The 24,974-nt window shown below is 43.1% G+C and overlaps 1 protein-coding gene across 1 annotated transcript in view; it reads right to left on the reverse strand.

The window, feature by feature from the left end:
- The window catches only part of igdcc4 (immunoglobulin superfamily, DCC subclass, member 4), a 54,592-nt gene extending 36,202 nt beyond the window's left edge, over positions 1-18,390 (reverse strand). Inside the window, exon 1 of the mRNA XM_086026755.1 lies at positions 17,962-18,390. Coding sequence (XP_085882881.1) covers positions 17,962-18,028 — 67 coding nt within the window. The 5' untranslated portion in view covers positions 18,029-18,390. The remainder of the gene's footprint in view (positions 1-17,961) is intronic.
- Positions 18,391-24,974: the final 6,584 nt, after the last annotated feature.

The raw sequence follows: 24,974 nt of genomic DNA on the forward strand, positions 1-24,974 counted from the left end.
AACTGTGATCAGCAAAGAAGCAGTGTTTTTTTGGTATTGTTTTTTTTTTTTTAGCAAAGAAGCAGTGTGCGCTCGTCCGAGCATAAATCTATGTAGTTCTGCTCGCTTCCACATTTCCTCATTCTCATATAAATCAGCCACGGAGAGGTTAATCCTTTTGATATGTTGAAGTGGTCATTAGTAAGGATGTCCACATAAATTTTGGTGCCAATTAATCACCGTTTTTGGACGTTATAAGCAATGAAAGCACAATGATTTGCAATGGAGAGTTTGTAATCGGTTCCTCCAGTGACTCCGACCGAACAAGGATAGAACGGTAGGAATTCTCCTCATAAACAAGAGGCGTTATTCATGGAGTCACTTATTTCCTAATTTCTCCCAAATGTATTGATAAAATAGAAAATGACAACTCGTTTAATTTTCCTGATCAAAAAATATATCAAATGAACTTGTTAGTGAAAACATGGCCCCACCGTCCCTTTAAGTTGCTTCGAATTTTGATCTTTCAATCCTTTTGAAATGATCAAAAGCAAAGGCATTGGCTTTTAATTTAATATAGCTACTGTGACTAAATGATGAGGAGCTAATGGTGATATGGCCTTAAAAGAAAATCTCTTTTGCCAGCGACATATATTGACAAGCAGATCAACGATGGCAGACAACAAGGTCGTTGCCATTCATACAACAGAATAAACTAGTGGCGTCCTGAGAGTACACCAGCTTTGTGTTGGATTAAACAGGCCCACATTTCACACCAATTAAATTTGTCAGTAAATTGAGGTGAGCTCAAAAGGATTTCACTACTGTGGTGTGCCGTGAGGAATGGGTGGGTGCCTTGTCTCAATAAAGTTGGGGAAACACAGGTCTAGAACAGTGATTCCCAGCCACCCACCAAAAGCTATCACTTTACTAGAAAGAATGTGCCTTTGTACCCCTATCTATGCCTGCAATGTGTAGTGTACTTGTATTTTGTAATGTACAAAATACTGCCCTTGGCGCAACGGTTTAGAACCTCTGTTATAGAAAACAGATGGACAGTTGGATCTTGTGGGTCACTGCCCCACTTGGCCCTAATGCAACCAGACTCTAATGGCAAATAGGAAAAGCAACTATCCGGGTCTGTAAACCACATTTGATGGCTTCTTCCTTAGCCACGCCTCTACAACGTTTTGCACATGAAATTTGTAATGTTGAAACCAGACCAGCATGCAAGCCGCCTCCTGCCCAAAGTCGGCCGGGATAGACTCCAGCTTTTTCTGATGAGGACCAACGCGACGAAGAAAAAAGAAAGAAAAAAAAGACAAAAATCGATGGGTGGGTGATGATATAGCTTTTGCACTAACTAGTGGCAATCAAAGCCTCCCGTTTATGAAACAGACTTCTTTTGCTCTTGAGATGGATCTTGTTGGATTTGCAACGCTCCAAACAGAGGACTGAATGTTTTCCCTGAAGCCGCAGTGAGGCGATGATTCACTCAACAATGTGAACAGCTGCCCTATCAGGAGCGCAGACGTTCTAGTTGCATTTCCTCCCATGACGAAACTTCAATGCGCTTCTCACAGCGACTCATCTTCCTCGCAAACGACTTCTGGGAGCCGCTACAAATAACATCTTACGTGGTCAAAGATGACCAACACGACTGGCTGCGCATACCGCATGAGGAACAGATGAAACATTTTCTTTCTTTGCGTATTTTTGATTCCCCCGCTGGTGCCAATGAGTCCCCTCGAGCCAAACTGCATAGCTTGTTAAAAAGTGATCATTTGGAACGGCAACTATGTCAGGCTGTCTGCATTTTGCGGGCACAACGCAGTCCACACGCATGCTCAAAATGTTTTTTACGTGTCGTAGTTTGCCTTTTGAGCTTGGTTTTGTACTTGAGTTTTCCTTGCGTTCCTTTGTCTGTCTCTGGTTAGGTTATTGAGTCCACCTGTGCTCGTCATCCCGGTCCCTGGTGTGAGCCAATCAGCTCCCTCCTAGCCTCTGTGTCTTGTCCAGGTGTTCCTCGTTGTTTCGTCAACTTGTCTGTATTTAGTTCCCCGCTTTCTTTCAGTCGTGCTGTTGTCGTTTGTCAATGGTCATCGGTCTGTTAACCCAAGTCCTGGCCTAGTGTTTGTTTAGTTTCTTTTTGATCCTTCGTATTTTGGAATTATTCCACTGACCTGTGGCCTTTTTCTTTTCTTTTAATGAAGTACCTTATATTGCACTTCATTTTTGCCTCCTGCTTTTGGGTCCTTCTTTTTATTTTAATTCAGCTTTGCAAGGGGACTTTTTTTGTTTTTGTTTGTTAAATAGAGCAGCATGTTTATATGAAAATGCAAATTTTGAATGAAAAGAAGCACAGAGAAAAATGAATGATAATTTTTTGGGGGTTTTTATAAAAGGAAATATTTACCTTTTCACTTTTAAATAACCCAATCAGAAATATTCCCATAATGACTTTTATACTCACCATTACTGTTAGCTCTGAAATATTCAATCAATACCATGATATGAATTTCAGGCCATATTGCTAAGCCCTCAGTCTCTGTTTGAAGCAGTTAGGTGTCTAGCAAAAATATGGTAAAATATTGACATGTAATCTTACGTTTATGTACAAAGAACATGTACATTAGTACAAAATTGAAAACATTTACATACTATGACACATAATTGTATATTTATACATGATGGCAAGTAGTACAGTAGGTCTTGCCTTACTTGAATCCTTTTAACAACCTTGAAAAAGGACAGTGTCCATCACAAAAACCTCTTTAGTGTACTTGCATCATTCAAGTAAAGGTTTTAATGTATTTGATGGTATGATGTCATTTGATGTCATATTTGTAAATGAATCTTGTAAACGCGCTGAAGCTTCATTTGAGGAACGTCGCAAATCGAATTGAAATCTATCAGAAAAATCGCGCTACAATTTTTTTCCTCAAATCGTTCAGCCCTACTTAAAAGCACTTCAAGCTTCTTCCTGGGGTCTCTCTTGCATCCCCATTGAGTGTACGTGTGTGGGAACCAGATCATAAGTGGACAGAGGAGAAGCTAAAGAATGAGAGTGTGGGGGCGGGGGGGGGGGGGGTGGATGGGGGTGCGGGGGGTTAGTACGGCAAGCCTTCATACCTCCTGCTCTATGTACAGTGCTCATTCATCCTTGCCTGGCGTCAGCCAATCAGAGAGAGGCGGGGCCCCTCTTGGATGGGGGGGGGGGCCTCCGCATGGCCAGGACAAGCACTGAAAAGTCGTACTCAAACCAATTTCAATTCCTGATCAGACCGATCATCCAGCAACGTTAGTAAATCCAATGAATACGCACTAGACAAACCCCAACGTTTAACTTTCTTCTTCTTTTTTTTTTTTTTTTAAATAAATGGCCCCAAAAGAATATAAGTAAGGCTACAACAGGAAAGTGGAAACAACAGATACCAAGACAAGGGAAAAGATATGGGCAGAGATTTGGAAAGGACTAACCCACCTCTCTCGTTCTCGTCGCTGCTCACCGAGGTGACATGCACAGACTTAATATTGCCTCTCGCCCCAGAATGATAAATGAGGCTGCGGTGTGACATGCTGAATGTGCCACCAGGGAACAGAGAGTAGTGACGGATCAACATTTCCACTATTATTCACCGTCTCACATCTGCATGCGCGTGACCACCTCCAGCTGAGCTCCTCCTGTACAAATAACTCATTCCCAAGTCATTACTTTATATCACGCCCGGTCGATGCTCATTTAAGTGTCTTACTCCCCCGGAAAAAGTCGTTCCTTGCAGCTAAATGTGTGTGTGTGTGTGTGTGTGTGTGTGTGTGTGTCTGTGAATGTCAGGGTAGTCAATGGCAGCCTAATGGTCCCAGCGCCACGTGAGCAATTCGATTGTTTGCTCGGTGAATCCTTGTAAGATCGAACGAGATAGTCTCGGAAGAAGCCGAAGCTACCCGTGAGCTCCTTGTTGTAATATTATTGTAGATCGTTTAACGTGTGTGGGGGTGTGTGTGTGTGTGCGTGTGTGCGGGGGGGAATGCATGGATGTCATTTTTTTTTAGATTTCAGTGCTCAGGCACACTATGATATTCACCTGGCGGTCACTGACATTTCTTGAGGAATTCCTTAGTTAGAAATGCAGGTACCCTGGCACAAAGAGAGGGACAACTATTCCTACCTTGGGCCAAATAAGAGTTTTAATTTGTTTGCATTTGTCACCTCTAGCTGGACAATTGCAATTAAAGTTGCAAACTTTTCAAAGTTGCAAACTTTCTGTAACTAGCTGGAAACACAACTCCACTACACAATACAAAAGTCTCCTTGTATGTGTAGGCAGGGAGAGGCAAAAACCAAACAAAAAGATTTGCACCAGTCCAAATATTGGTTGTCTTCCTTTTGACATTTCAAGTAAATGAATGAATCCAAGGAGACCAGAGTTAGTTTGAGTTTTGGAGGAGAATGACTTTGCTAATAGGGCTTAAACTGAGGCAGTTGCTCAATATGTTGGCGCTCAATTCAAGGCAAACCTCAAATGCATAGTAGGGCTGGAAAATTATGAAAAAAAAAAATAATGATTATGCTTATTTTGACTGAGATTGAAATCAAGATGAATAAAATGATTATTAACTGACTTCAGAACGTACCATTTATTCAACTACTAAAACTCAAGCAATCCAAACGATCATTATAGCTTCATTGAACACTTTATTCTTGATCTCTATTTTTGTCAACTACAAAACGACCTTGTAAATATCATGTACAATTCAAGCTTCTTGCATTTTATTTCTCCTACAGCAACGTATCTTTGATGCCTTGAATTTTGAGGAAAGCAAAATCCTTGAAAACTCAACTTGAAACATAACTCGAAAGGACAAGGAGAAAATAAATGAGTAAGAAAGTAAAATAAGAATAAACTAAAATAATAGCAATAAATAAATGAAAAAAATACTGACTGTTGGCTTGCATAAATGAAATACACCCTTACAATGAGATAAGAAGACAGCTGCGATGAAACTTCATAAATATAACTCATTTTTCACTGACTGGGAAGAATTTATGCCTTTTGAGTATTGTTGTTACCTTTTGTGTACGTGTTTCTACAACATTTGTGTGCGTGTGTATACATTGTTTAAAGGAATATCATTTCGTAAGTCGATGCTAATTTTCAGCTAGCATGTCAATAGGATATTACTATTACTTTAGCATTAGTGCTAGCAATGTTTTTTTTAAAATGAAGCATGTCTTGAAGTTACATATACATGTTGTGTGTTTAGCTTTACAGTAAACTCCAATTAGTGTGTCATTAATCAGCCAAAAGCAGGATCAGGGACAAAAGAATCACACATAACGCTACACGCTTCATACACAAGCAGCTTGCAACTTGCAAACACACAACGCCATTTTGCACATTAATAGCTTTACTTCGATTATAATGTTTTAAAGATTGAGAGAAGCTTTACGCTTCAATTTCGATGAATCGTCTAGCCCTAACGCCTAGTGTGGGCAGCTCCTTAATACTGATATTATTTCAATTTCTCATAAAAAACAACAACAACTATATATAAAACAAACCTTGGGAAATAATCAATGTATTTGAATTAAAAAGTCGTGTTATTCGTAAGATGGACGCACAGAACATTGCAATGTTTTTGCACGTTAGAATCTAAGAAAATGCCAATCGTTGTGAAGGGAGATCAGAGTATTCAGAGTTTTTTTTTTGCTTCGGGAGGTGCTGCCGTTTCCTTTAGCAACTGAGTTTAAACTGTTAGTGAAAGCAAGATCATCCCACAATTGCATTTGGTCGGCAATAGGCTGTGAAGGGCAGAAATGTAGAATAGTGGTCAGCACGTCTGCCTCAGAGTTCTGGCGCTCGCGGTTCAAAATCTTAGCTGGGACTATGTGAAGTCTGCATGTTCTTCCCGTCATGCCGTGCGTACGTTTTCTCCACGTCCTCTGGCTTCCTCCCACATTCCAAAAACAATGCACATTGAAGACTCTAAAGTGGGAAGGATTGGGTGTACCCCTCTCGACCTAACTGGGCCGTGATTGGCCCCAGTTCACCCATGACCCTAAGGAGGACACGCGCTAAAGAAAATGGCTGGCTGATGGATTCGTTGAACTCGTTTTGCGCAACCTCTGACGGTACCACTGTAATATGAGACAGATAGATATCAATGCAGCATCAATTCGCCAAATTAGATCACATTAACACTCGGATATGCAGTGTCGGGGGAAACTGAACATTTCTACGAAACCAATCGAACATTTTTCTTCCTGCTCTCTATTCGGTCAACCCAACCGAGGTAGAGATCTGTGAGACCGCGGGAGACAGAATCAGCAAAACGAAGCGTCCCCGCGCTGCCATGTGAGGCGGGTCACAGCAGCAGGGAGCCATTCGTGCAGCATGACCTCACTCAAACTCCATGAGAAGCACGTGAAAGGCGACCTCAGCTACATTAAGTAGGACCACTCCGTCAGTGAAATGAGGATAGACAGGCCTTGAAAGACCCGCATTGAGGAAAAACGCTTTAGTTCTTCAAACTTAACTCATCCAGGGAAGGCAGTTGAGAAGAGATTTGCAGACAGCAGAGTAAAACAAACGGGTAGGCTTTTGGGTTAGGGAAATAATTGGATCCCCAAAAGTTGAATTCTCCTTGAGGACAATGGAAACGGCAATCCAACAGGTTACAATAACCTCCAAAGTCAAATGCCTCTGAGATCATGACATTCAGAATTTGACCCAATTTTGGAGTCCTAAATCGCACAAAAGTTCAAAGATCCATCCGCCATCCCATAAGGCGTGACATCACCCATTGCTCATTCTTTTTTTTGGACAACTGTTATTTTAAATGAACAAGTTCAGTGGAGAGGGCTTCGAGTTAGTATTGTTAAAAGTTGAACGTTTTCATTATTGTAAAGTTACACAGCTTAACACTGGAAGAAATGATTTCTATCCCCACTCTTTCCTATGGTAGAAATAGCTTTGCAATCAGAAAAAAAAATTGTGACTAGCATAGCATAACAACACGACACCATCCTTTTGTTTAGCTGCATTTCATCAAACAATTTGTAATTTGTGTCATCATTATTTTCCTTTGCCAATTTGTTGAGGAAAATGATGTGCTATCAAGCCCACTGCATCCCAACCGGGAATTCATCCAAGCTACAGTGGACGTCAAATCAGCTTTGGACTGATGTGGAAAGAGTAAGTAAATACATCACATCACCTTGAGATTCATGTCATTAGAGAAATATATACTGTATAATAAAGTCGTTTAAATTCCGGACGAATCCAAAATAAATGTAAGACTTCTTCTGTGATGGGCTGAAAATGCATATTCAGAGGACTATCGTATCTAAAGAGGAAGAAGAAAAAGATCAACATATTCATCACACGAATACATCCAAATGAAAGTCAGCCGAAGGCCCCTTTAAATAATATACACCTTCATTTAGAATGGACTCTCAAGGGATGGGGTTGAGATGCACTGACAAATCACAGCTGATGCATTCACAAAAGAATGCAGCCACACGCGCTTTGGTAAACACACACACGCGCACACCCCCGCACACACACGCGGCTAATTTACCACTAATGTGTAACGGACTATGCTGTCCAACATGCTCATATTTAAGTCCCAGGAGGAATACCTTTTGGAGGACTATAAAATTGTGCTCCATGAATTTTATTATGCGTGCATAATATTTTACTTGGATATGTGCTAAAAGTATTTCATGATGAATGTACGTTTAAAAAAAAACATTTATGCAATACAAAATATGTTATTCAGCTAGGGGCAAAATGAATAAATACATTTTAACAGCAAATAAATGAAATTCATAAAAAAAAAGTTGAAGCCAAAGAAATCAATAAATTAGATTAAAAGAAGTAAATGTATAATTTACTGTTGACGTTGAATGCCCTGTGGTCTATATACAGAATTTTATGTCTATTAAATGTTTATATCTTTCGTGACCAAATAAAAAAGAATGAAATTAATAATTCAATGAACAAACAAGTAATTAACAAAACGGAAAGCAACTATTGTCAATGAACATGTGTGTCGCACGCACCGATCCACATGCGCGCAGAATTGAACAAAGTGTAATGTGACGGCTCGTTGACGAAAATACAAATGGAACTCCTCCTTTGTCTTGATGGGGGCCGGCTTTTCCTTTCAGACTGTGCCGCTGGAGAACAACGCTCACCCGGCCGCAACGCTTTAGCTCCACCCCAGCTCATCAAGGTAGCAAAATGCCATTGGCCCCGCAGAACAAAGGGGAGGTCTGAGCGGTGGCGTGTTTGAATGAGACGGAACCCTAACCCTCAAAATGAGTCGTTTCAAACAGTGCTTCGATTAGATTGTTGTCGTAGCGTCGCGTCATTGCCTATTTCGCGGGGTCACTTAAGCAGCTGGAATCCGTATACGTCATTTTCTTTTTATTATTTAATTCTCGGTCTCTTCACCAATGAAATGCATCAGAATATACACGTGACGGTGTCGTGAGCCCGCGGAGGATGTTCCGGGATTCTTTCGAGACATAATGGCGGACGCCGTCGATCGCGGGAGCTCCGAAATGAGTAACGGCAGTGATGCGCTTGTGGACTTTGAACCGGTACAACCAGGCAAATGTGATATATGCATGTAGACCATGACAATATCGACGTCTTTGTAACAGAATAGCGGATGGTAATTACCACTCGATTTATTTAAATAAAAAACAGCGCTTCTCTTGCACTGACACTTTATTTTTACATCTTTGATTGAAACAGTAAAGATGAATAAACTCGGGCCTGTGTGAATGCCACATGTCTCTAAGGTGTCAAATTCTTTTGGAATAATGTTTATGATCTGCTACAGGGGCGCATGGATTATTTTGTAGGAGTTGGATTTCTTGGAAAACTTCAGGTTTTCAAGGGTAATTCCAAAGACGACCGACGGTTTTGGGGAGCTGTTGAGCCAGGCGCTTTAGGCATTAGGACAGTTTTTCAAAGGTGCCACATCCTATAGGGGTGTCCGGATCCAGGAACCGAGTGGAACCGGGACTAGCCTCCTCATTTTCTTGTGACAAGGGGGCCTGGCTTTGAGATTTATGAAAGAAAAAAAAAAAAAAGCGCAACTCTTCCACGTGCTCATTTAACCGGGATGAGCATGGTGAGGGAACACACTCACTCGTGGTGATTTATTTAGCCTTAGAATGACAAAGAGTGACAAAGCCGGCACATGATAAATACTGTGTGTGACTATTCAATGTGGACAGTGAGCAGGGGTCGCGGGTCAAAGTCGCAGCGAGCCCGCCTGCAGATCGCCTCTGCTGCCGGCGTGGCGGCCACATGGCGCCGGCCTTGCGCGTTACGGCGCTCTCGTCAAACTCTGCCGGCGACGGGAGATTCATCAGGCGCTAAAATGGATTCTCAGCATGTTGCTGACAGCGGGGTGGCTGTCCTGGCTTGATAACAACTCTTCCTGCTTGATTGCATTTTTATTTATGATACTCAGTAGGGGAGGGAAGAGGGGAGAAAAGTCACAATAAGCCTGGATGACTTGGTTCCGATTGCAGTCGCTGTGCTGTGAACGTTGCTGTTAAAACGCCGGTAAAAATCACAACAAACACCGTTTGCATCTGCACAATGCGTTTGTCAACTCTGTCCTTGGGCACGGCTGACGGAGTAAATCATATTCAGCATCGCGGAAAGTCTTCCTTTAACGATGATATCCCAGGACCCTTTCAGGGAAAATCCATAAGAATGCTGACATTTTTTTTTTCCATACTCAGAAACTGCAATTTTTTCCTAAATATTTACAACTCCTTTTTGCTGTCACCAGCATAGTTGTACAGGGTCGGATGTTTTCACTCTTTTTAAAATGGAAAACAATAAATAGATGCGTAATTCACACCTGGCCGCTGAACAGCATCCCGCCAGTTTAATCAACACATTGAAAAAAAAAATAAAGATGACGACTCCTGAGCTGTTGAATGAGATGTGGACTTTTGCGTTGAAACTGTGCATTCAACTGCTATCAACACAACCGGGAAATCCTATTTCCGTGGGAGCATGAGAGGAAGACACAACTGTTGCTGTGCTGCAGTTTCACTTAGTGGCTGAAATGAGTCAGGTTTCTATTCACAACTGCGCTGAGCGGACTCGGAGCACGTACAATGGGAATGTAGTTTCTTGTCTTTGTGTTTTAATTCATTTCATTGTGTACTAATCTACATTTGAATGTTTTACAGCAGACTTCACTTTGGCGAAGACCCAATAAAGTTGAACAAGAAATAGGCGTCAGAGTATTTTTCAATTCTTGATCTTTGAGATATTTTGACGGAGGTAGGTCACAGACATCCAGACGTAGGAACTGTTTGAAAAAAAAAAAAAAGTGTGGAAAATGCATCTTTCACGAAAAAAGTTCCAAATTGGACAATTTTCACGGCGCAGTAGAAACAAAGGCGCAGGGGGCGCTTTCCTCCCTTTCATGTGCTCATAACGTGTTAAATGAAGTTGACATATTTCCCTGTGATCGTTAGAACGGACAAAACAAGCTCTTTGTTGGTGGATCTAGCCGTGGCCCTTGCCCTCAAATTCGCCTCCGCCGGCTCCTCCTGCCGATTCATCTCTGTCCCAAAACCACCCCGCCGCCCCCACCCCCCGAGTTCCCACACAAACTCCGCCGCCTCCAACTCATTCATGCGCCTGTTTCTCAACCCCGCAAAATGTGCACAACAGACAAAAGTACGAGCTGCTCATTTGAGGTGGACAGTGAAGAAATGCGCTTTCAGATTTGAAGCTCTTCTTCCCCGATGAGTATACGTGGATTTGTGCCGACACTGCATTTCATGGCGATGTAATGTCAAAGCACAAACAAGGCTCCTGAAACTTTTTTAGAGGCTGGTGCCGTCTCATGAAAATGAGCCACCTCTCACTACACCTGTCTAGTGTGCCTTTCGTTTCCATGACAACTGGGTAGGGCTAATCGATTATGAAAACAATATTAATCACAATTATTTAGGTAATAATTGAAATCACGATTATTCAAACACTAATTTATTTTTGGGGAAAAAAACGAGAAAATGTTTAAACGTAAAAAAAAAAAAAATGTTCACGTTAATCGGATGTCTGTAACGCAGAAACCCCAAACACGTAAAAATAAAAAAATAAAAAGGAAAAAAATGGACATATGTGTTTGTCACAAGACAGCGACAAAATATATATCACCGCCAATGGGCCAAAACCGCATAAGTAACATTTTGGTGAAGTTCATATTTTTTCAAAAATCTATAGGCCTACTATTGGTCAGTCCACACGGCGGGGGGGGGTTGCTTTTACACATTATTGACCAATCAAAAGTGTTGACAATGGCTTGCTCTCTTTCACGTTGCAACGCTAATGGTTGAACAAACTTGCCATTTTTGGGGTCTCCTGGAAAGTGACCATTTTGGAGGTACAAGGTTTTGGCCCGACGCCAGCGATATGTATTAGCGGTGCACCGATCGATCGGTTTGATTTCGTTAATTTGGGGGGATCGGTGATAAAATCAAACCGATCTTCTTAAATGTATGAAAAAGTCATCCGCTGTCCTCTTCTGCTGTGAGATGACTAATAGGCTTTTATTTTATTCTTGGGGGGAGAACTAATTAACATGCCGTTAAAACAACCTGTTTGCATTGTTTATCCGTTTGTCTGTGCGTGTGGATGTACATGTGTTCGCCCTGGCTCCCACAGCGGCGGCCAAGTTGACTGACAGCACCGGCAACGGAAGCGGCGCTACCGAACGTTGACGACTTTTGTAAAGAAACACACATGTGAATAACGATTTATCGAGTCAAGTTTACGTTGGCAACGGTCAATTGAGATTAGTAATTGTCATGACAGGACAAATGTTGAGGCAGCAAAGTCGTCGGGCCTGAATCCTACTTTGCAATAAAATCCACGATGCAATTCCGCAACATCACCCCGATGGTCACGTTAATGAAATGACAAAAAAAAAAAAGGCTTTTCTGTATGACTTCGCCGTTAGATAAACTCGCTCACATCAAATTCATGATTCACTTCCATCAGGCATGGCACTAATGAAAGCAACCTGTCACGTTGCGCCAACAAATGTGCTCAGAGGCGAGAACAGCAAAGTCCTTGAACAGGAGAGAGAGGGAGAGAGACGCGACGACCCATTTGCACGACCAGGCTGCTCATTAAGAAAGACGGCGGGAGTGTCAACCGTCATCAAACCAGGGCAGCGGACCTTCTTTCTGCTTGCATCACCGGTTGACTTCATGTTTCAACCTTTCCTTTGGTTTTTAGTCTACAGATTCCCCCAGGAATTTGACGGGGAAAGAGACAGAGCCCTGCCCGAAGGAGCAAAAATCAGCGAATAATGTGACACCCCTCTAAAAACAAAAGAGTGTGTCTGTTCCGGTATAGGAGGGGTCACCAACATGGTACCCACGGACCCATAACTACAAAAGCAGCCCGTCTGCTTGTTGAAAAGTAGCTCGCCAATGATGGGAAAGTGTCATTTGTTGTAGTGGTGAGCATTCGAAAATGTAACAATTGCAGGTTTATAGGGCGGCACGGTGGTCGACTGGTTAGCACGTCCGCCTCACAATTCAGAGGTCGTGGGTTCGAATCCCCGGCTCCGGCCTCCCTGTGTGGAGTTTGCATGTTCTCCCCGTGCTTTTGTGGGTTTTCTCCGGGTACTGCGGCTTCCTCCCACATTCCAAAAACATGCTTGGTAGGCTAATTGGACACTCTAAATTGCCCCTGGGTGTGAATGTTTGTTTGTCTCTGTGTGCCCTGCGATTGGCTGGCAACCAATTCAGGGTGTCCCCCCGCCTAGTGCCCGAAGACGGCTGGGATAGGCTCCAGCACGCCCCGCGACCCTTGTGAGGACAAGCGGTATAGATAATGGATGGATGGATGCAGATTTATAGAAATACTCTGAGGGGGGCATTTTACTCAATTTTGCTGGTCCGTCGTGACGGTTTTGTGACAAACTGAATTGTAATTATCAATCCGTCATTTAATTCAGTTGATCCGTCAGACGGTCCCCAAAATAAAACGTCAGAGTCACGGGCGTCCGCCAGTGACAAACCGCCAGTCAGTTAGTGACGAATGAAAACCCACTTGCGTTATTTGTCAGTCCGTCTATTTTTAAATCTGTCCCGTCAATCGTCAGTGACGGACTGACGGAATCCCCACCTCTGGAAATACTAAGTTGCAAATGGATATTGGTCTATTTCCTACCTTGTTAAAATCCGTCCCTCCATCCGTCAAAATCTGGTCCCCGAGGGCCACTCTCCTGCATGTGTTAGATGTTTCCCTCCTCCAACACACCCGATTCAAATGATCGGGATTGTTATGAGGCTCGCGCAGAGCTTGCTAATTTGCTGATCAATTGGAGGAGGGAAACATCCAACACATGCAGGATAATGGCCCTCAAGGACTGGAATTGGACACCTGTGCTTTGTCCAAACCGCTTATTGCTATTTCATAAGTACCGGAAGCTCTTCAGTACTCAGGAAGTAGCAAATGGGTATGTTTGACCTCTCTATAAATAGGGCAAATATTCTGCAATCGCTTCGCCGCCAGAAACAGCGTTGCATTCGCAACTCGCGTTTGTCATTCGCAACCGGCGAAAGTGCCATCGTGCGCTGCTGTTCCGCGCGGCTCTTTGTTTTGGGCGGCCATTGGTTCACCCACTCGTCGCCCGTGTGGGCAGACTTTTCCTGCGCATTGTTCGCCACTCACTCGCAAGCGCCGCCGCCACGTCTCTCAATGTCAGCCCTCGGAGGAATCTTACACAAGAGCCGGCATATATGCTCGCATCAAACGCTGCACAAAGCCCCCCCCCCACCACCTTTCCGACTCACATCTCCAGTGTGCGCCTTATGAAAGCCTGACAACAAACTGCTTTGCATCACATTCAACTGCAGAGCTGGGCATCGCCTATTTCCCGTCTGCATATTCAATGGACCCACGCGGTCACAAGGCAGTCGGGTCAGCCAAACGACGTTGAGCACGGACTTAACTTGTACCACGTCACACGCGGGTGCCGCACTCGTGACACGTGGCCGAGTACGGAAAAAAATCAAAAAGAAAACAGTGCTGTGTACCGCAGATGTAATGACTTGCGCCCCATATTGTTTGTGTGTGTCTGTTGTTTTTGTTTGATATTTTTTCTTTCTTTGTTTGGCGGCGGGTCTGCTCGTGCGGCGCCCGCGCGTGGCATTCTCGACGCCGATTGGCTGTCGCCGACGAAAGATGGACCGGGACCGCGTGGTCAATTAAATATGCAGGACGGACAGCGGCGGCGGTTAGGCCATGCCCAGCTCTGGTGCACTGACTGAGCAACCAACTTTTTCAACACGTCAGCTCCAATTAAAGGGAACATGAGAAGTTCATTTCGGTCCCTAAAGCTACAATCTACACTAATGAACCCTGCGGGGCTACAGATTGCACCATTTCTGTCTCACTATAGTGTAGGTCGTAGGCCCTCAATACACTCTCAAAACAGTTGGGTTAAGAATTACACAATTTGGGGTCAAAGATGGGCCGATCCATTATTTGGGTCAATTTGACCAACTTTCTTGCGTTGTTTTGTACAAAACAGCACCATTTGGGGGGTTGTTTTGTACAAAACAACTGCAAAAGTACAAAAACCTTGAGATGGTTCTGCTCCTTCTTTTGAGAGGAATTGAACTTGATTGGGAAAGGCACACCCCTGTCTAAATAAGACCGTACAGCTCACAGTGCATGTCAGAGCAAATGAGAATCATGAGTCATAGGAACTGCCCAAGGAGATGAAAAAAAAAAAATATATATATATATATATATATATATATATATATATATATATATATATATATATATATATATATATATATAAAACAACCACAAGAATTGTGTTGTTTTAGTTGGTCAAACTGACCCAAATAGTGGATCGGTCCATTTTCGACCCCAAATCGTGTGATTTTTAACACAACTTTTCTTAGAGTGCAGGTGGCCCCGGGCCAGGCTGCATCCAATTTTTGTCTCTTTCCGGGGTCCGAAGAGATGGGTTGTTCTCACAGTAGTCGTATGAGCATAAGCCACACTTTTCTTGGCTACGTGTTTTAGTTGGGTCGTTACATGTATCCCAGGACTTGTCTCCATGCCAACGATACACAGACAGCCTTTTACTGGGTCGCTGAGTTCACTGCTGTAAGTGCAATTATCAACTTTCGGTGACACTTGCTGTGACAGCTGTGGGAACTTTAGATTGCACAAAAACGGAGCATTCAAAGTTTGCCGTTCACAGTAAAGTGGACGGTGAAAATGAGCAATCCAAAGCATGGGAAATCGTTTGCATTCTCTGCAACCAATACATGGAGACGCATGTGCTCCATGTGCCGCAAGACAATAGCTGGGATGAAGATTTCCAATGTGAGAAGACATTTGCTCCAAATTCCGAGGAAAGAACAACAAATGTAAATACGCCGAAATTGTCATATCAAGCTGCGAGCAGGATTCGCGTCACATCTAGGACAAAGCAACAAAGTGCTCACTTAGAGTGGAATGGATTTTGGCTAAGCACAAGACGCCTTCTCAGATACAGAAATTTACCCCCCCCCCCCCCCCCCCAAAAAAAATGCACGGCTGAAATAATGGAGACAATCTTTGGAGGAAATGACACCTGCAGTAAAATTAAGCAAATTACCCTTACAGCGACTACACACCCCGAGGTACCGCCTAGTGATCTAGTTAACGGTGGTGCCGTTAAATCAAAAAATGCAACGTGCATTTTGTTGATGTTAATGCTTATGATGAGTCCAATCGCAATACTCTGCTAATGGTGTTTGTAAGGCATTAAGGCCGAGAAAGAGCAGTCAGACGTCGGGGAGCGCCGTGCGATTGATGTAGCGATCACCGCGGTAACATCGGATCCCGTCGGCAAGCGTCTGGCGGGCGTTTCAGCGTGTTCAATCGCCGCCGTGAGTCGGAGCATTTTGTCACTCTGATTGGCTGTTAGCTAGCGAATCAGCGCAAGAACAGGAAGTGACGAATGCGGATAAACAGCAAGCGATGGAAAGCCTTGAGAATTCCGCCTTAATCTTTTTACAAGTACAAGAGCGAAGGTTGACAATGTAAGTATTGCGCGATACTGTGTCAAGAGTGTGAGGGTTTGCTTCACGTGGGAGTTCTTCGTGAGTGAAAAATGTAGCGGACTGCGTTGCTTACGTTTCTATATTGTGCCGACGGCCAATCGCTTTCCAGTTGGATTGTTCTAACCATGACGAATAGTGACTACCGCCGCCGATGGTATGGAGGGGTATTACATCTCACGCATGCGCAGAAGTTAGTTTAATGGTCAGCGTCGCTGTCTGTCGTTGCCGTGTATTTTTCCGACGTGATGTTCCGACAACCGGTCCTACGCCACCGGGGGTGGGCGTCGGTCACAGTTGGCCGAAACCCGCTTCGGTCCTTGATTAGTCCTTCCTCTTTAAAACAAAAAACTTCTCATCCTCCGTCCACAAAATGGGTCCCGGATGGACGGACCATTTCGTCCTTGGGACGGAATGCAAATCTCTGATGATAACTACTTTCAAATGCCATCTACTAGTCATAGCCAATAAATGACATGCTACTAAACCCCGCAAAATATTGGGTTTGTGGAATATGAATAAATCCACCCGTTTTTGGCCATCTCAGGGGGCGGCCATTTTTTGTGATTGGTCGTGAGATGGCTAAAAACGAGTGAATTTACTCATAGTCCACAAATGCAATATTAATCAGAATGCCTTGTTTCAACTAGTGAAACATATTCTGTAAAACAAATGTTTGCGTTGACTTCGGCTTTAAGTAATGAAGTTGATTCAGTACTTCAACCAGTCTGTTTTACACAACTATGTGAAGCCTACTCAAGTACAGAGCACGTGAGTACTTTTGTCACGTCAGAAGTGTGCGATAAATACATTCAAATCCAATTAGTCGTGTTCAATATATGGGACACTAGTTTTTCCCAGATAAAAGGTAATGTATATAATTGACAGTCACAATTATTGTTTTACTTTTGTACTTCAGTACATTTCAGAGTCTGACTTTACTTTATTTACTTTACAAAATTGCTATTTTACACAAGCACCTGGACTTCAAGTGTGTGAGTGCTTCTGCCACCTCTGCTGTAATGTAGCATAATTACACCACTTTCAAATGACTAAAGTACTCATATCCAAAGAAAAACATGAAAGAAATTGTAAATTGCAATGTATGCCATGCTACGTACCGTACGTACGACTCCATAAAAAGTATTGTATATAATTAAGAGTTCTTTTTGCCTTTGTTCTGTACTTGGGTGGATTTAAGTCAGCACATTTTTACTTTAATTACACACGAAAAGTAAAAAATAAAAAAAAAAGCTATTCATATCCAATATATGACATTATTATAACGTTAAATTTAGAAAAACGCATTGAATAGAATTGACAGCAAAATAAAATCGTGTTTACTTATAGGGACGTATATGTTAGTCAGTACTTTTTCACTTTTACTAATGTACAGGAGTTGAATCAGTGTTTTGTTTGTTTGTTCATACCTGTCAACTTACACGTTTCCCCCGTGTTTTATACGTTTTTGATCATTTCAAATTGTGCACGCCGTATAACAATTTTTGTACGGGGGGAAAAAAAATTTAAAACTCGTTTTTTGTTCGACCGATCTCGTCTTGCCCATTTCTCGACTCTAATCCGGAGCGTCCGTTAGCGATTCCGACTGCAAACTTCGACAGACTTCGCCGAGCATGCCAGTATTGAGAGTACTGTCCAGTATTGAGAGTACTGTCCAGTATTGAGAGTATTGTCCAGTATTGAGAGTATTGTCCAGTATTGAGAGTATTGTCCTGCACGTTGCAAGGTGCACGTGAGCCCCCCGCCGCCCCCAAGCCCCACTCCATGCACTCGCACTCAAAAAACGTGGTAAAAAGTAAAAGCATGCGCACGGATTGAAATGTTGCATTTACCTTGCTTGGATGGAGCGCAAAAGAGCAAAAGCACACCGATGAGCCAAGGGGTGCTCTCCACCGCCATGTACAGCCTTTTGGTGAGGAGGGGGGGGGTCCACCAGTGGGTAGCGCGGGTCTCCTCGTCTGTGTCTACACGCCAGGCTCGACCGTCACAGCCACATGCGATGCATTTTCTTTTTGCCCACGGGTGGTCAGTCTGCTATTGTCTGCGCGGTTTTTTGGGGGGGGGGGAGGGGGGAGGTGGTGAGGGGCAGGTGGGGAGTCTCTCATCCCACCCGCCACCCCTCTAGCTCCCACGCTTTTCTAGTAGTCCCAACAACAACAATAACAGCAGCGCGGGTGGAAGAGCCGTCGTGTCCCTCGGCGAGTCAACGCCATGTTACGAGCCAATGTGGAAGAGTGGCGGTGGCGGTGGTGGTGGTGGTGGTGGTGTGTGCCTCTGCTAGCTGCTCCACACACACACACGCACACACACACACCCGCACATACTTGCGCACACACTTCTCCACTCGCACACGCACGCGCACATGCGCGGGGGGGTGCACACAGCCAGACACTGACTTATTGCCTGGCTGGCTGGCTGAAAGTCCACTGGATAATGATAATAATAATAATAATAATAATAATAATAATAATAGTAATAATAATAATAATAATAATAATAATAATAATAATAATGCCTTTTCACAAACTTTACATTCATACATATTCAACTGCCCAACTACATCTTCAGTATCATATCTAACCTCTTGCCCAGGTTAAAAAAAAAAAGTTGCCTTTTTTCCGCCATACCTTTGATTAAGGTCTTTTAAATTTTTCAGTTTCATTGATTTCAATGTCACAGTCTTGGTATTTTTAGAAACGTGACTTTTCTTTCTTTTCTTTACTTTGAAATGTTTACAAGTTTTCTTGTTGTCAATGCATGTTCTTTTAGTCATTTTTGGTAGAAGCTACATTTGTTTTTTTCTGCTTTGTTTCTGAATGTCGTTAGCTTGTCGTGTTTGTAAATGCGTTTATCTTATGTGAAGCCCATTGAGTTGCCTCGTGTATGAAACGTGCTAAAGAAATATAGCTGCCTTGCCCGTTGTCTTGCCTTCATCCTCCCGACTGAGTTGGTGCACCCCCACGACTGCACACGCCTTAAAAAAGATCGCTGGTGTTTTCCCACCATGCAGCACTTTCAACTTCTTGATAGATTTGGCGCACCCCCTCCTACCAACAAACAATGTTCAAAACCGCACGCTTCTCCCAAATATTTTTAGCCACACAACCCGTCAACATCACGACGGAGTTGACGCACCACTTCTTCACTACACACACCCTAGAAATGGGTGATTTCCCCTGTCTTTTCCAAATGTTTTGGGTCACAACCCTTACATGTCCCAAAAGAGTTAGCGCACCCCCTCTTACCTAGAAATACCCTCTAAAAATGGTTACATTTCCCAAATATTTTAAGCCACACACCCCGTAAACATGGGCGGCGCACCCTTTCCTCACCACACCCATCCTAAGTAAGGGTGTTTTCCCAAATATTTTGGGTCGCACCCCTTAAATCTACCAACAAAGTTGCTGTACGCTGTCCTTCCTGCACACACACTCTAAAAAAAGATTGCCTTTCCCAAACATTTTAATAAGTCACACACCTCAAGTTCCCAACAGAGGTGGTGCGCCATCTCTCACCACCACATACGCCCACTATAAAAAGGGGACTTTAGACAGATCTGATCGGGTGGACAGATCGGCACATATTTTGCATTTTATCCACAAATCAGTGATTGGTTGTAAGGTCATAATTTGCAGATCAATCAATGATCTTATTTTATGGATCCGATCAATGACGTCATTGATCGGACCCGTAAAATAAGATATTACAGCAAACCCAATCTCGTTCACTCCAGGGATGTTCTGTGCTGCCATCGTTAGTAAGCCAAGGTTTCTCGGCATATGCAGTAAATTATTATTATATATGATATAATTATTCATTTGTAAATAAGTTGGGGGGGTGGTTTAAGCAAATTTTGACTAGTCGTGGTGCTTGTCCCAATCAATAAAATAGATTGAATGGATTGGTCCATCTTCTGACAAACGTTTGGAGCCACTCACCACTTCAACATCCAGGGAGTGTTGACACAGTGACTTGCCTTTCCCAAAGGATTTCAGCTGAGCACCTCTTAAACATCCTGACAGAGTTGGTGCACAATTCCAGGCACGCTTTTTCAAAAAGGATGCCTTTACAAACTTTCAGCCACGCACCCGCACAAGTCAACCTCATAATAGAGTTGCTGCAACCACTTTTCCCCACACACAACCTAAAAACAAACGTTTTTCCCCCAAAGTTTTAAAGCCAACACCGACCTTTGACAGCCAACAGAATTTGCAAACCCTAAAACGCTTCAACATTAAGAATGGGTCTCTTGCCTTAACCTAGCCACGCACCACCTTGCGAATCCCTGCAGAAATGGTGCACCCGTCTCCCCACACACGCCTTAAAAAAAGGGTTTCTTTCCCAGCCTTTGCCAACTATTTTATGCCATGCAACATCCTGACAGAGATGGTGCACTTCCTTTCCACACACAACCTGAAACTCTCATTTCCACATGAATTTCTGCAGAATTTTCCTCATAAGACGACGAGTACGTGAGACCTTTTACTCGCCTCCTATTCAATATTCATAAATCCCTTCATCAGTAAATATCATTGGTGCGAGCGAGACACATTTAAGCAGGTCTGAGTGGTCAAATGAAAAAGTGAGCAGAATGCGCTCTTCCTTTATTTCGAACAAGATTGGGCAGAAGGCGGACGAGAAGGGGAGGGGCGGGGAAGGGCGGGGCGCTGGGCTGGCGGTGTGCATCCCAATCAATCAGCTGCTGAGTGCTGAGGGCTTCAGTGACTCGTGCAGGCAAACACATCGCGGGCAGCCAGCTGGAGCTCTGCCTGCCTGCCACACAAAGGCAGCCTCCTCGAGGAAACAAAGTGATGAAGAGCCACAGTGTACGCGGACGCTGCCTCCGCTGCCTCCGCGGCCTCCGCTGCTGTCTGAATTCAAGTGCGCCAAATAGTCCGCCTGCGATGCGGCACAAAGCTCGCTTGTGTGGCAAATGGCCGTGCTGGTCTTTTAACTGGAAGCAAAGACACAATGATGAAAGGCTTTCGTGGAGGCCCTCCCATAGAACGCACGCGTCTCCTCACGCTGCATGATGCCACATTGATTTGGTCTGATGAAATGAAATGGGATGCCTGCGTTTCCCAGGCGTCTGATTAAAGCAAACGTGAATTATGACGGCATGGCTGTGTGACTGTCCCGTGTGATTGCGCTCAAGCTCCGGTCCCCCCCAGCGTCTCTTTTTTTTTTGGTTTTCTTTCAAAGGCGAGCACATGGCTTTGCTTGCATTTTGTCATGAAGCGGCAGTTGTGGTGGTGTGCGCATATCGCACGACGAACGAAAGAGCAGTCCAAGTGGTACAGTGCAGGCCACAAACGTCCTTCAACGTCCCAGAATGGTAGCGCACCCCCTCTTCCCACACGCACCTCAAAAAAGTGTGTACTTCTCAAAACACTTTAAGACACTCACGTCATTCAACGTCTGCACAGAGTTGGCGCACCACCTTTTTCTCCTACGCTCACACCCTGAAAAGGGTGCGCTTCAGAAATGTTTTAAGCGATGTCCTGCCCGCGTTTTGAAAATGTTGGCACGATTTACTCTTCATCTAACACCACCCCGAAAAAATGGTATACAGTATCGCCCCACCCTCTCCACTGAGGTTTGTGGTCCTGCTATTTTACAGATTGTTTTTTTTTTTGTACAGTTAATAACTCTTTTTTGGTCAAACGCTTGTCGATTTTGGGTGTAATTCCACTGTTGACCACAAGATGGTGGAACACTATTTTGTTTGAGATGACTTGTAATCCTGCTTTTCATGCTTAGTGTGTCACTAGCCAATATGTGTTGACACCCCCCCTCTTCCCCATGCACAGCCTAAAAACAGGCTACCAACCTTGCCCAAATATTTTAAGCCATGCTACTATTTCAGCAACACGTCATAACTGGTGCACCCCCTCTCATCTAAAACACCCTGAAAAAAAAAATTTGCCCAAATTTACCAGTCGTTTGAAGTCAAACACTACCTTCAACATCCTGACAACGTTGGCGCACCACATCCTTTTGAGTCGCACCACTTTCAAAAACGTTCTGATAGAGTTGGCGCACCACCTCTTCCTAACACAAGACCTTTCTAGCCTTCTAGTGCCACATCTTCCCGACAACATCCCCCCAAAAAAGAGTCTCATTCGAATGTCTTTGAAGCACTACCTTCACCACCCTGACAGAATTGGCACCCGTGCACGCACACCCTAGAAAAAGTCTCCCTTTCCTTAACAACAGTTTTAGGATCCGTCAAAATTTTGACAGAGCTGGCGCACCACCTGTGAACTCACACTGCCTACTGTCAATCTGACCTTGGACCTTTGCTAACCTAACCGTTGAGGCTTGGCGATCCTTGTCAAACCGATAAGCCTCTTGAATATGAATGAATAACTTTCACCAAGACCATTTTGCCAAGTATTTCTGCAAAGAAACACGAGCTGGTTTTAGCTTCGGAACCTCATCTTGACTCAGCTGTCATTCAAATAGCGTACAATTGGTTTCTTGCTGTGACTCGGACCTCTAATGGAAAATAGCGCCGCAGTGGACTTCGTAGACTCCGTGCGGCCGTGACATGACACATTTGGACGTTCATGCTGGCTTCATTATGATGTGTGCACATCTCACAGAGACCAATTAGCAGAGTAAACTTGATTCAAAACGCATGAGAGCGTTTTAGTGGTTCCTCTTGGCAGTTGAAAGAGGCAAGGTGAGTGTCTTGAAAGCGAGCCAAGAAAACGTCCTCTGATGCTTTTTTAGTGCTGCGAAATAATACCCGGGCTTGTTTTCCTGTGCCATCATTCCATACATTCGAATTGCGTACTGCAACCACACTCACTCTTCTACTGTATTTAAGTAGTCTATGTAAACCTGATGTCATCATGCATTTGTGTATGGTATAGTAAAAATATGTATTTATTAGGGAATATGTGTTTTATTTAGCCTACAATACTCTACTTGATAATATATACTGTATTGATAAATGATGTCATGTAATACCCATGTTCAAATTAAACACCATAATACATCAAATATAATGTGGTAGTTGAAGCCCCAAATGTAAATGAATTAATCAAAATATAATATAAATATATATTTTTTTTTAAATGAAAGATGATTTTATAAAATAATTGTTGATACAATTATATATGTATAAGTACGAAATACCTTTGTACACTTACCGGAATAAATCATTGTTTTGAGAATGTACATAATGTTTTGCAAATTTCAATTCAGATGTGAGAAAGGCGCCAAACTGACTGAGAAAAAGTGTAAACGAGTGGATAGCATATCTGCCTCCCAATTTTGAGGGCGGCTGTTCGAGTCCAACCTCTGGCTTTCCTGTGCGAAGTTTGTATGATCTTCCTGCGCCAGCGAGGGTTTTCCTTCTCCCGTGTTCCAAAAACAAGCATGTTATGGTCTTTGGAGACGTATGGAAATGTGTTCTTTCACTGAAGCGATGCAAGGGACAAACCTTCACCCGGACAGCACACCTGGTCCAGAGGAAAGGCGTCTCCATGGCGACTGAGACAATGATGGGACACATGGTCTCATAGGAGGGGTCGACTCGACATGTTTGGAGCGTGTTTGTGTGTAGAAAAGGTGAGAGCGCGGTCAGCTGTTTTTTCTTTTTCTTTTTTTTTTTTTTAAGCTCTCAAATGTGTCCTACCTAAATTATAGATGCTTACGTAATGTTAGTAACCGGTTCTGATGCTTATGTATGACTATGAATAATTTAATGAGGTGCAGCCTAATGACTTCATGTAGTCAAGATATTGCACTTGTAGATAGAGTATATATATATATATATATATATATATATATATATATATATATATATATATATATATATATATATATATATATATATATATATATATATATATATATATTAGGGATACTCCGAACGATCGGCCACTGATCATGATCAGCCGAGTTTTGTGAAAAATTACATGATCGGAATATTTGATCAAAGCCTTTTTCTGCGGATAAAAAATAATCTGATCACCCGCACTTCATGCTTCGCAGTCTACAGCCATGAGGGACAAGCTTGTGTGCAGTGTTGCTTCACCGGCCCCCGATGCAGTGCTGTCACAGCGCAGTATAAGTGACGTTATTGCCACAGGGAGACGCGTTGTGGGTCATATTTATGAAATACTGTATACAGATAATCCATGCGATCAGTGTCATGATAGTGTCATCATGTGGAAGCTCGGTGAGCATGTATTGTACTTCTTGGAAAACAATGATTGTTTTTCTTTTTTTTCCCAAGATGCAACTCGAATAGGAAAATAAAACTTCGATAATAACGAATTAGTATGTATATGTATAATATTGTCTTTATAACAGCAATATTTACAGTACACCGTATATTGGCTCACATTACAACGTGCAAGTGCACTTTGAATTGCTCCTAATAGTGCTCACGGGCTCCTCATTTATAATGAAACAGCGACCTCACTTGGGAAAATGCAGTCAATACAATTTCCCGCCATACAGTAAATCATAATCGTGCGAAAGCAACCTGCACTCATTCAACCTCACTAAAGTAAAAAATCGAGGTAACAAAACGTGTTTTCAGGGTACTTGCCTGTTGGTAGAAGATGATAAGGGAGTTATGGACAGCACCATTTTAATACAGACGTATATTGTTCCATTCACATGCCAAAAATTGAAAAAAAAAACAAAAAACAAAAACAACGGTATTTGTGGGAGTAATTAGTCATATAATAATTTCTATCATTTGATAATCATACATTTGCTGCTCATGATGCTTTCATAAACTAATCGCAAGGAGGTCAGGAGAAGTCAAGAAGGTTCACAATGTAATTTGATCTAATTCAAGAAGACGAGCAAGACGAATAACATA

This window comes from Filicampus tigris, chromosome 3 (genome assembly GCF_054856515.1).
Source record: "Filicampus tigris isolate MCC_2025a chromosome 3, RoL_Ftig_1.0, whole genome shotgun sequence".
Taxonomy (NCBI): Eukaryota; Metazoa; Chordata; class Actinopteri; order Syngnathiformes; family Syngnathidae; genus Filicampus; species Filicampus tigris.